Below are 12790 nucleotides of genomic sequence, written 5' to 3'. Positions count from 1 at the left end.
ACTCTCTTGAGCAGCGCGCGGAGTACCGTTTCCATGCCTAGTAATCCTTTTTGGACACAGATGGGTGGCAAATGTAACAAACATTTCTTTGCTTCTCACGGCCCATCTCATGCGAGAGAGTGTGTCAGGCAGTTGCAGGATTCACATGGCACTCTTCACTCAGATCCTCTTATGGTTAGACAGATTGCCACCGATTTCTATTGCCAGCTTCTTAGTGCTGAGCCGCATTCTGATTTGAGACACAGGGCACAGAGGAAGGTTTGGAATGCATTGCCACATTTGATCAGTGAGGAGATGTATGCCGCTCTGGATGCCCCTTTTTCTATGCAGGAGTTCAGTCATGCTCTTCATGCCGTACCTCATGGTAAGTGTCTAGGGGAGGATGGCCTCTCCCCTGTTTTTTTCATACTTTTTGGGATGAGATTGGGGCTGAGATCACATCGGCTTTGCAGGAGATGTGGGACACAGGTTCTATGCCTTCTTCTCTCACTGAGGGGCTTATTTATCTTAGTCCTAAGAGCGGGGATAAGACATTAATTGGCCAATGGAGACCTATCACCTTACTTGGGACTGCCTATAAGATTCTTGCTAAGGCAGTGAGCATCAGGTTGCAGCCAATTTTGCAAGATGTTATTCATGATATCCAGAATGGATTCTTACACGGCAGGAGCATCTTTGATAACATTTTCTTGTTTTGGGAGGCCATCGAATGGGCTAAAGCGAGCAATCAGCCCTTAGCCATTCTGCTCTTGGATTTTGAGAAGGCCTATGATAGAGTGGATTGGGACTTCCTTGAGGGTACCCTTAGTCATATGGGCTTCTCTCAGAGATGGATCAAGGGAGTTTCATGCATGTATCATGATGCCCACAGTAGAGTTCTTGCTTGCGGTGATAGAGGAGAGCGGTTTCAGATTTCTCGCTCAGTACGACAGGGCTGCCCATTAGCCCCTTTATTATATATCATAGTTGTAGAGGCCATGAGCATCTTTCTCCGCTCCACTGCTGGTATTTCAGGATTGAGGTTGCCTCTTCGTAGTCAAGAGGAGTTGGTTGACTCTGAGTTAGTTGATGACACAGGCGTGTTTTTGGAGGCTTCACATATATGCTTATGTTCCTTCCGGGTAGCATTAGAGGAGTTCTGTTTGGCAGCAGGGGCACTCATTAATTGGCACAGATCTGTTGGTTTTTGGGTTAGTGATTCACCGAGAGTTGATTGGGGTGCAGAACTTGGTTTTACTTGGATCAGTAGAGGATGCACTGCTAGATATTTGGGATGCCAAGTTGGGATTGATATTTCTCCTACACAGCAGTTTGCTCCGGTACTTATGAGTATCCGGAAGAAGCTCCTCCATTGGAGCTCCAGGAGATTAGATTTAGCCTCCAGAGCTTTGGTGGCTAATCAAGTTTTGCTTGCCTTAGCTTGGTTTATTGCCTCTTGTTGGTGCTTCTCTCGTGTGTGCATTGGCCAATTGCAGAGATTGATCCGTAATTTTCTTTGGTCGGGCTTGGATGGCACCTCAAACACTTGTGCCAGGGTAGCTTGGATCACAGTTATTCAGCCCAAACGAGAGGGGGGCTTGAATATTATCGATCCGGATGTTCAGTGCAGGGCGTTGCTTTGCAAACTTGTGGTCAGAGGTTTCCTACCAGGCATTGAGCCTTGGAAGGATTTTTTCTCGTCTCAGATTTCCAGATGTACACCCAGGGTCGGGAGAGACTGGATGCCCAGCACGTTTTTTGTTCACAGAGGCTGATATTAGGGCACCATCTTCCCCTCTTATTGCAGCCATTGTCAGAGCATGGAGACGCATGAGATATTTTTTGCGACAAAGGCTTCCTAGGTCTTTGGACGAGGCTGACCGACAACCTATTATGTGGAACAAGTTCATTAGGGATGAGGCTGGTCGGCCACTTGGTGCATCTCGTTATATGCAATGGTCAGGATGGGAGAGATGCGTATACACAGTTCTTGCTTGGAAGACCTTTAAGAGTCTTCCGGAGGATCAGAGAGTGCATCCACTTAGCATCTTACGGGCTCTCGCATTCGTATTGATCAGATTGATGCAGCTATTCCGCATGAGTGGCTTTCTAGGACCTTTCACGGAGACTATCATCCGAGTCAGCTGGGAGTTTTTTCGAGGATAGGCATACCTCTGCAGGTCATTGCTCTCCCGGGCCAGGATGATACAGATTGCCTCATTTATTCTATCATGCCTGGTGGGAGATTGAGGAGATGTAGCATGGAGGAGATCATCCCAAATACTAGGCTTAGTCCAGTGAGGATTGTTGGTCGCTCGGGGAAGCACTGGTTCATTGACCCTTCTCCTCATATAGTGACTCATGGCTCTTGGTGTTTGTGGCTATATGGTGGCAGTCCTATCAGATATCTTCAGTGGGATCCAGGAGAGTGGGAGTGGATTGATGCCTTCGATCCTTTGAAAAGCCTTCCTTTTTTCAGCTTCACTGTTCGGAATGCTAGGCTTCTCCTCACTCGACAGATGCATAGGATCCCTACTCTCAAGCCTCATTGGGAGAGCTATGATATTTCTCCACTGATACAGCGCAGATATTGGCATAGACTTTGGCACTCATACAGGAGGAGCCAGATCTCTCATTTCTTTTGGTTATTCTTACATGGTGCTCTCCCCACCAATCAATGGAGATCAATTTTCGGTGTAGCATCTTCCTGTCCTAGATGTGCGGCAGATTTTGAGTTCGTACAACATTGTCTATGGGGATGCAGCATTGCACACTAGATTTGGGGTCCTGTAGTCCAACTTATGGGCAAATTGAGTGGCTGAGCCATGCATGTGACTTGGGGGGCAGTTACTTGGCTCTCCCAGTCTGGTCCGCAGCTTTTTTATGAGGGCAGTGGTACAGATTCTTCTGCTTTTTTCATTCGTAGAGGTATTGCCCAGCATGGTTTATTGCAGGATGTTCCTCACTCTGATTATACACCCCCTAGACAGAGGATTGACACCAGTTGGGAGATTATTGCCAATATTACAGCATGGCAGATCTGAAGAGCTAGATGCACGGAAGCTATTGAGGGTGTCCAGATTTTTGGGTCTCAGTGCATTAGTACTATATGGGGTGATATCATCTACACTCTTATGGCTACTTGGGTTCGCATTCAGGGGACCTCTCGTTTTGCGCAAGTGAAGTGTGTGATATTTATGCGGGAATGGGACCATGGCATCTTCTTTTTCTCTATGTAGGCATATGCTCACTTATGGTAGTGCTATGTGTGAACAGGGCTTAACCAATGGCACTTTTTCCCATGTGGTTTTTTCCCTTGGATATCAAGTGTGAAAGGACACTTTACATATAATATTTTGTACTTCTATATTATATGGATGTGGCACACATGCAAGGGTTGACTTGCATTTTGTGGCTACCACACTTTTGGCTCTCTCTCTCTCTCTCTCTCTCTCTCTCTCTCTCTCTCTCTCATTTCTATGTGTGAGCTTCTCTATCCTGCACCTAACCCTAATGTGTAGGTTTGTGTGTGTGAGTGTGTGAGTCCAACACCAACAATTGGTATCAGAGCTGGGAGCTGCCTCTAGATTTCTGCCCTTGGAAAATCTGCAGCAATCTCAGCTTCCGTCGCTACGAATTTCCATCGACGGACCACCTTCCGTCCGCCAGACTTGGCCGCCCTACCGCCCAGGACCGGTGGCACTAGTGGAGAGCAAACCACCGCCGCTCAGCCCACGGGTGGCACCTCCCGTCTCAGGCGGCGCTCGCATCTCCGCCGTTCCGCCCGGCTCCTTCAGCGGCGCTAGTGCACGCACAACCGCTCCCAGCCGGTGCTGTTAGTGCGCAGGCAGCCAACGCAACCGGCGCTCCTGCGCCCATCTCCACCTCTGCCCATCGTCCTTGCTTCGTCACTGGCCGTGTGCTGGAACCAGCCCAGAGCCATCACAGCCCAGAGCCCAGTGCCTCCATCCATCGGTTCACGTGCCCAGCAACACCCCCGGCTGACGCCTGCATTACACGTCAATGCCATCCGTACTGCAGGAACTTTTTTGACAAAATTTTACTCACATGAAAATACACTTTTGCAGACACTTCAGTGCAGGTCAGATTCAAAGAAAAGTTGCAGGTGGTACAGGGTTCAGGCAATTTGGGGGATTTCTCAATTTGAGGCCAAATTGAAAAATTGGAGATGTTGCTTTGCTTGCAATTTGGGGGTTTTCCAAATTGAGGTCAAAATCAGCAAATTGAGCCTCTTTCAGCTGCAGAAATTTGGGGCTTTTGTGAAAATTGGCCAATTAAATGCACATTGAAGCGATTGGAGTGCATAAAAATTGGGGCTTTTCAGATTGGAGCATGTAATTGGGCATTACAGCTGTGATTTGTCGCATATGTATACACATTGTGTGTAATTGGACAATTTGGTGCAGGTTTACACTTGCTTCAGTTTGCAGGCAAACATTTGCACAGGACATTTGGTTGCCTGGCAGTGCACATTGGCGCTTGGTTTGCTTGCAGGTATATTTTGTTGACATGGCTCAAAATGCTACAGATGTATTTGGTGTGCTCACCCAGGAGGACAAGTTGGATGGATCTAACTACTCCCTCTAGAGTTTCATGATCCGTAATTTGCTGGTAGCCAAAGGGCTTTGGGGCATCGTGTGTGGTGATGACACACGCCCACTTACCATACAGCCAGCCACGTCTCAAAGGGGAGGTGCTCAAAGAGCTCCTGATGTAGAACCTGCTCCCACACAAGAGCAAAAGAGATGGGACTCTAGGGATGCACAGGCCATGTCATTGATAGCCCTTTCAGTGAAAAGGACTATTATTCTGCACGTTCGTTCTTGCAAGACATCGAAGCTTGCATGGGACACATTGGAAGCAATGTATCAGGTACGCAACGAGGCAAGAGTTGCCTACTTGAAGAGGCAATTGGATCTTCTTTCTATGGATGAGGGTGATTCCATGGCAGATCATCTCACCAAAGTGAAAGATTTGCAGGAACAATTGCTCAACATTGATGAGGTTATCCCAGACAGACAGCTGGTCACCAACACTCTTCATTCTTTACCACCTTCCTACTTGGGCTTTCACACCTCTCTCAACCTCTCAATGAGAGGAGGTGGTGATCCCGTCACTTTTGAAGAGCTGGTGGGTTTACTCTTGCAGGAAGAGCAAACAAGAGCAAACTTAGTGAGCAACCGTGGTGGAGACAAGGCATTTACAGCCAAGGATAAGGGTAAAGCAAAGAGCTTTAAGCATGGGGACAACAGTCTAGCAAGGCTGGTCATGGACAGCCCTCTTCTGGTGGTGAAAAGTCTGATAAAGGGGATGCAAACAAGCCCAAAAAGAAGGGCAAATGTCACTACTGCCATAAGCCTGGACACTACATCAGTGAATGTAGGAAGCGGATTGCAAAAGAGAAAAGGAAAGAAGTAGGCAATGCAGTAGCAGACTCTTCTGATGACAAAGCACAGCAATCAGCTAATGTAATCCAGGAAGAGTACACTTTTTTTGGTCACATGCACTAGTGGCACACCAAGTGCTTTAGACAATGATATGTCTTGCATTGCATCTGACAGATATGATGTATCATGGTATTTTGATAGTGGTGCTTCGAGCCAGATCACTTCATGCAAAGATGTATTTCAGCACTTGGTTTATGCTTCAAATGGCCGCACTGTATCATGTGCAGATCATACCACATATCTAGTAAAGGGAATTGGCAATGTCATACTTATTGCAGCCAATGGTGCCAATATATGATGTATTGTATGTTCCAGGGATAAAGAAAAATCTGCTCTCCGTCTCAGCCATAAACGACCAAGGTTTAAAGGTTGAATTTGAAGATGGGAAGTGTTTGGTAAAAGACCCATCAAAGGGTTATGAAATAGTCACTTCTGAAACACGATACAAAGGCTTGTATAAGCTGGACAGCTATGACAAGCGTATTTATGATGCAAATACAGTGGCTGCCCACACTCCTGCTATGCATGATGCAGAGCTATGGCATGCTCGTTTTGGGCATGTAAATTTTCGGAGTTTGATGCTTTTGCAGAAGCATCATATGGTTGATAATATGCCGCCTCTTGAGTCTCCATCAAGACATGTATGTGAGGGGTGTATTTTGGGAAAGATGCAACGAAAACCATTCCCCAAAGATGGAGTTGTTAGAGCTGAAAGTAAATTACAGCTCATACATAGTGATGTATGTGGTCCAATGCGGACACCATCCATAGGGGGGCATCTTTACTTCGTCACATTCATTGATGACTACTCCAGGTTTGCTTGGGTTTACCCCTTGAAAGCGAAAGCAGATGTGTTTACATGCTTTCGACACTTTGTAGCAATGGCTGAAAATATGTGTGGATGTAAAGCCCAAACACTCCGCTCAGATAGAGGTGGAGAATACATGTCAAATGCATTCAAGGATTATATGCTTCAAAAGGGCATCAAACACCAATGTACTGTGCCTTATACACCGCAGCAGAATGGTGTAGCTGAAAGGAAAAATAGATCTCTCATGGAGATGGCAAGATGCATGGTGAAAGCACAAAAGTTGCCTCACAATTTTTGGATGGAAGCTATAGTGTGCAACTCATGTGTTGAACAAGTGTCCATGAACAAGTGTCCAACAAAAGCTTTGAAAACCATAACACCATTTGAGGCTTGGTATAGCCGAAAACCAACAGTGGATCATATGCGTACATTTGGGTGTTTGGCATATGCACATGTGCCAGAATAACTCCGAACAAAGCTAGATGACAAAGCAATGAAATGCATTTTTGTGGGCTACAGCAATGAGAGCAAAGGATACCGTCTTTATAATCCAACAACACGAAGGATTTTTGTCAGTAGAGATGTGGTATTTGCTGAAAATTCAGAACAGCCCATGTATAGCTTGTATAAAAGTAATGATACAGGCATATAGGACATGTTTGATGGACTATTACCCATTGCAATTAGGGGGGATACAGATCAGCCAGCCCCTACACAAGAAAATCCTCACGTAGAACATGTGAAACAGCCAGCCATTCAGCCCCCTTCTATGGAAGAAGTGGAAGATCTTGTCAGGGAAGAGCAAACAGCCATAGACACAGCCAAGTCAGTGCCAAGATGGTTGCTGAAAACTTTGCAAGAAAGCAAACTTGCAGCAGGTAGAACAAGGGCTAGTTCCAGCCATGCATTGAATATACATCGTGGGGAGTTTGCATTAGCCATGGGTGGTCTCTTTGATTCAGAAGAGCCTTCTTCTTATGAAGAAGCACATGAGAATGAGCATTGGGTGCAAGCTATGCAAGCTGAAATCTCTTCTATCATGAAGAACAATACTTGGGATCTTGTGGAATTGCCTAAAGTCAAGCATGTCATTGGAACAAAGTGGGTGTACAAAGTCAAAAGAAAGTCTGATGGTACTATTGACAGGTACAAAGCAAGACTTGTGGCTAAAGGCTACTCCCAGAAAAAGGGAATAGATTATGAAGAGACTTTTGCTCCTACTTCGAGAATGACCACAATAAGATCAGTGATTGCATTGGCTGCACATAAAGGATGGAAAGTGCATTAATTGGATATCAAAACTGCATTCTTAAATGGGGATTTACAGGAGGAAGTATATGTAAATCAGCCCATTGGTTTTGTAGTTACTGATGAGGAACATAAAGTATGCAAGTTACACAAAGCATTGTATGGGTTAAAGCAAGCTCCAAGAGCTTGGTATGATAAAATACATGCTCATCTAACTAGCCAAGGTTTTGTGAATAGTCCAGCTGAAAGCACATTGTATGTGAAGAAAACCGATGCTGATATTCTCATAGTCATCTTGTATGTAGATGACATGCTCATTACAGGTACTAGCAAAGCACAAATTTCAGATTTCAAAGCTGATTTGAAAGCTGAATTTGATATGTCGGATTTGGGGCCTTTACACTACTATTTCGGCATAAAGTTTATGCATACAGATGATGGCATTGTTATGCAGCAAACTAAGTACATAAAAAGTTTGCTAAAAAGGTTTCACATGGATGAATGTAAGCCCATTTCTACTCCGGTAGAACCAGGTGTACGGCTTACTATGCATGATATTGGAGAGCCTTTTGAGGTCGGCATTTACAGCCAGGCAGTGGGATGTCTCATTTACTTGTGTAACACGAGGCCAGACATATCTTTTGGAGTGTCTTTGTTGAGAAAATTCATGCACAGCCTAGGCACAAAGCATTGGTAAGCAGTCAAACGCATTTTTCGTTATCTTCAGGGTACCCTGGATCTTGGTTTGTTCTATCCCAGGGGGGGGCAGCTTGCAGCTTTATGCATGCAGTGATTCAGATTGGGCTGGTGATTATGATACCAGGCAATCCACCGGTGGGAATTGTTTTTTTCTTGGTAGTTCATGCATATCTTGGTTGAGTAAAAAGCAACCCACTGTTGCCACATCTACTTGTGAGGCTGAGTACAAGGCAGTCTTCACAGCTACAGTAGATTGTGTATGGTTGAGAAGATTATTGGCTGATCTTCGTGAGTGTCAGCAGATACCCACCACCATTCTCACTGATAGCCACAGTGCTATGGCCGTGGTACAAAATCCAGTATTTCATGCACGTACCAAGCACATTGAGATTCATTATCACTATGTTAGAGAGAGGTTACATGCAGGGGAGATGAGTTTATCTTACTGCCCTACACAGGATAATGTTGCAGATCTATTCACAAAGGCTTTACCTCGAGAAAAGTTTGAAGCTTTCTGCAAAGCTTTGGGCTTACTCTCATACAGAGAGTGATCTGCTACCTTGTACAGGTTCACACTTCCACTACAGGGGGGATTTGTAGGCATATGCTCACTTATGGTAGTGCTATGTGTGAAGAGGGCTTAACCAAGCCTCAAGGGCACTTTTTCCCATGTGGTTTTTTCCCTTGGATATCAAGTGTGAAAGGACACTCTACATATAATATTTTGTACTTCTATATTATATGGATGTGGCACACATGCAAGGGTTGACTTGCATTTTGTGGCTACCACACTTTTGGCTCTCTCTCTCTCTCTCTCTCTCTCTCTCTCTCTCTCTCATTTCTGTGTGTGAGCTTCTCTATCCTGCACCTAACCCTAATGTGCAGGTTTGTGTGTGTGAGTGTGTGAGTCCAACACCAACACTCTAGTACCAGAGATCTTACATGGCATCATGATGCTCCTCAATGGTTGAAATGAGATTTCATCCACTATGTTTGTGCACTAGGATATGTATGTGAGTTGCACATGCATGGATGACTTGTTTTTTATGCTTGGACATTGCTTGGTATTTTGCTTGTGAATGTCCACGGGCACCGAGGACGCCTGGACAACCCGTAGATACGCATGTGCACACCTATTTGGGACTCATATGGTTTCCTTATGTGTTTTGCAGGTGGTAAGTGTGCACACTTAACCCAATTTATTTTTTATTTCATGTTACTAAGGTTTATTGGGTGCAGGGTTCACATTCACTTACAAGTGTGGGCGGACACACTTATAATTTTATAAGTGAGTTCACATCAAGCTGGACTATTTTTAATGAACCAAGGCCAATTATGAGAGATGGGCACCCGGGCACTCCCAAATAGCTGCACAAGTTGCTATTCTGGGTGTGGGAGGGCCAAAGTGGGCAAGCCCTGACTTGTAGAGCACTCATTTGAAAAACGTTGGCTGTTAGGAGCTGTTTGGACAGGAAAAACAGCAAGTTTACTCATTTGCATGAGCTACAGGTGGAGTACATGCCAAGAGCAAGATTCCCAGGGTTGGCTGGCTGCTATTTCTCTCTACAGGGCAGGCCGACTGCATATACAGGGCTGCAGGCTGATTTGACTTGGCTCCAAGAGCTTGCGCATTGCTGTTGGGACTGATTTTGGGTTTCTCTGCTGAAAATAGGGCTTGGACGGAGTGAACAGAGTCTCTATAGGAGCTGGCCGACTGTTGTAAGGGCCATTATTGGCTGTTTTTACAGGTTTGCAGGAGGTTTCTCGCGAGACGAAACTTGAGCAAACATGTCCCTAGACAAGTACTAGGCTTGGGGATGTGATCTGGTGGAACCTGTGGGTGGCCAATGAGCCAAAATCATGGCTGGTTACTGTTTTGCAGGTTTAGGACACCACTTTGTTAGAGGGTTGGTGACCGCTCTATCAAAGTACAGGAGTGGTTGGTGATCACTCTACCTTGGTTGGTGACCGAGGGCATTTTCTACAGGAGTGGTTGGTGACCGAGGGTGTTGTAACAGGAGTGGTTGGTGACCGAGGAGTTGCAGGTAATGTGTTTACCTATGTTTCCACAGTTGGATGAATCTGGTGTCAGCTGATGAGTGTGTACTCTCTGGGCACCCGTATCTTGTACATATAAATACTTCGTGATCAAACATACATTGAAGCAAAGCTGGAAAGTAATGACCACACTAATTCAATGTTATAACTCTTAGTGTGGGACTCTCTTCATAGAGTCAATAAATGAAAAGCAAATCGATTTGAGGAGAAACTGGCTTTTTAAAAACCCACTTGACACATTTTTTCAAATGCTTCATGGCTCCTTGTTATATAACCTGTAAAATATATTTATTTTTTCACTCGCTCACACTCACACACATTATGTACATACATACATACATACATGTGTTAATTTCTTTCCCTCAGAGCTTTTGTTGTTGCAAAATTTTTATGCGAATAATACGTCAAATACTTACAGCTTGTGTTTGATGGCTTTTCAGACCCCAGCATGCCTCAAGAGTGTTTGACATGGTGGATGAATTTTACATTGGTGACCTGATTTGACATCACACAATCCTAAAGAGATTTTGTCCTGTGCAAACATTACTTTCTGATCTTTTAGGGCTTAGGCAAGTGCTCTTGAACAATTTCGTGTATCTTAGCAATGCCTTTGATGAAATCATTTGTGCAGCAAGAATTATCATTCATTCAGGACAAAGGGCTTAGAGCAAGTGCTCTTAAACAAATTCGTTATCTTAGCAATGCATTTGATGAATCATTTGTGCAAGAGTCTCGACTTCCACCTTTGGGAACTTCATTGCTTTTGCTTGATGTGAAGCCATTTTTTACATTAGCAATTTTATTGATAAATCTCTATTTTTTCTTTTTCAATGTTCTCTCAGTGAAAATGGTATATACATGCCAACTTCCAAATGTCTCTTATTTCAACTAAACCCCTAGAGTTTGCATACCTGCCGCACGGGCTCTAGAGTTTAACGAATTTTCACAAATGATGTTTTCTAAAGAGGTTTACTAATATGACTTAGTAGACCATCCAGAATTAAGAGTTCGTGCAAGTAGTAGCTCTAGAATTACTATGGTAATGCCATTAGTAAGGTAGTATCAAACAACGAGACTATACTTCCAAATGCCTCACCCGACTTCAAGAAGCTATGTTGAATAACTAGAAGAGAGCAAGGAGCTTAACTAATCATATAGTTCCATTAGTGATGAGCTTAACAGAGAACTAGGGGAGCTTGGAATAGCTAGGAAACTTTTCCTCAATATAATGTGTAGACAATTAGAGAGAGGAAATGGCAAAAGAAGCTATTTTGAAAGGATGAGAAAATTTGTTCTAGAGACTTCATGGTGATTTTTAGGTGGAGGTCGAGAGGAATGCCATAAGGAGCTGATTTTCCAAAGGAGACTTGTCCAATTTGAGTCTACCATGTAATTTCAAAACCCACTCGTCGAAAAAAAGAAATTAACTTTCAAGATGAGACATACAAGCCTCAATAAAATTGTGTAGATTTATTGTGATGATATGATGATGTAAATCTTTTAATGGTTTTGTCATCATGTAAATAAATACAAGTAGGTGACTTGCACATTGTTGTGGCCAGGTCATACAACGAAAAACCATAGCCCAAGCTTGAAAAATTATATACCTTCATCTCAAACGTCAAAAATCCAAAAAACCTCCTTTCTCTCTGGCCCCTTTTCTCCCTCTCGCTTGGCCACTTGGACAAGGAGAGCAGATTATGGAGAGCTGCAAAGCGTGAACCTATCATGGGGCTTACTCATGTTACAATGCAAAGTTCTTTAATTTGGACCTTAGTCATCCAACCTCCTCTACCTCATTGTCTCCCACATTTCATGTTGACCAAATCTTTGTCCCTTTTCCCATGGCCCCCTCTCCTTTCCTCTCTCCATATCATCCCTACATTCTTAACCCACTTTCAGATCTCCAAATGGCCATCCTAGTCAACACTTTAATTGTTTTTGTGCACAACTTAATGGCCAATAGCCAACCTTCTTTCCCACAACTTAGTTTTCCACTGAGAAAGATACGCCACTTTGCTCCATTCAGATGAAGTCTCTACAAACTTGCTTTGTGGATTTTTTTCATGGATATGTGCCTCTCATGAACAAAGGGATTCTATTTTGAATTACCCTTAGGGAGGGGTGGATGCGTAACAGTAATCTCTAATGTTTAACATCCAAAGGCTTGACTACATACTTCTTTCGATGGTGTATTTGATGTGAGAAGTGCCTCCCTAGGGAGACCTCTTGTGCTCTTGTTAACATTGCAACATGTTCATGCAATCTTATACACCTATTGAAAACCTATACCCCAATGAGATAATGCCTAGTTATGTTGGCTAAAGTCCTTCTACCATTCTATTCCAATGCTTTGAAAACTAGTTGTGGGTAGGAAACTTAGCATATTATCATTACCATTCTATGGGGTTTATTGTAAACAAATTGACATTATGCAATTGGTCACGATCTTCATTTGGGGGATGTTGCATGCTAGATGCCTTGTTTGTGCATTCTTTTGAAATCATACTTGAGGAATACTGATAAT

The 12790-nt window shown here is 43.9% G+C and overlaps 1 protein-coding gene across 1 annotated transcript in view; it reads left to right on the top strand.

Annotated features, from left to right (window-relative positions):
- CB5LP (cytochrome B5-like protein) overlaps positions 1 to 10961 on the top strand; it is a 62239-nt gene extending 51278 nt beyond the window's left edge. The window contains exon 5 of the mRNA XM_086772454.1: positions 10704 to 10961. Coding sequence (XP_086628580.1) covers positions 10704 to 10767 — 64 coding nt within the window. The 3' untranslated portion in view covers positions 10768 to 10961. The remainder of the gene's footprint in view (positions 1 to 10703) is intronic.
- The last annotated feature ends 1829 nt before the right edge of the window (positions 10962 to 12790 follow it).

This window comes from Cibotium barometz, chromosome 32, assembly GCF_041138505.1.
Source record: "Cibotium barometz isolate CiBa-2024 chromosome 32, ASM4113850v1, whole genome shotgun sequence".
Classification (NCBI taxonomy): domain Eukaryota; kingdom Viridiplantae; phylum Streptophyta; class Polypodiopsida; order Cyatheales; family Cibotiaceae; genus Cibotium; species Cibotium barometz.
The sequence above is the reverse complement of the archived record's forward strand: the minus strand, read 5'-3'. Positions and strand labels throughout refer to the sequence as shown.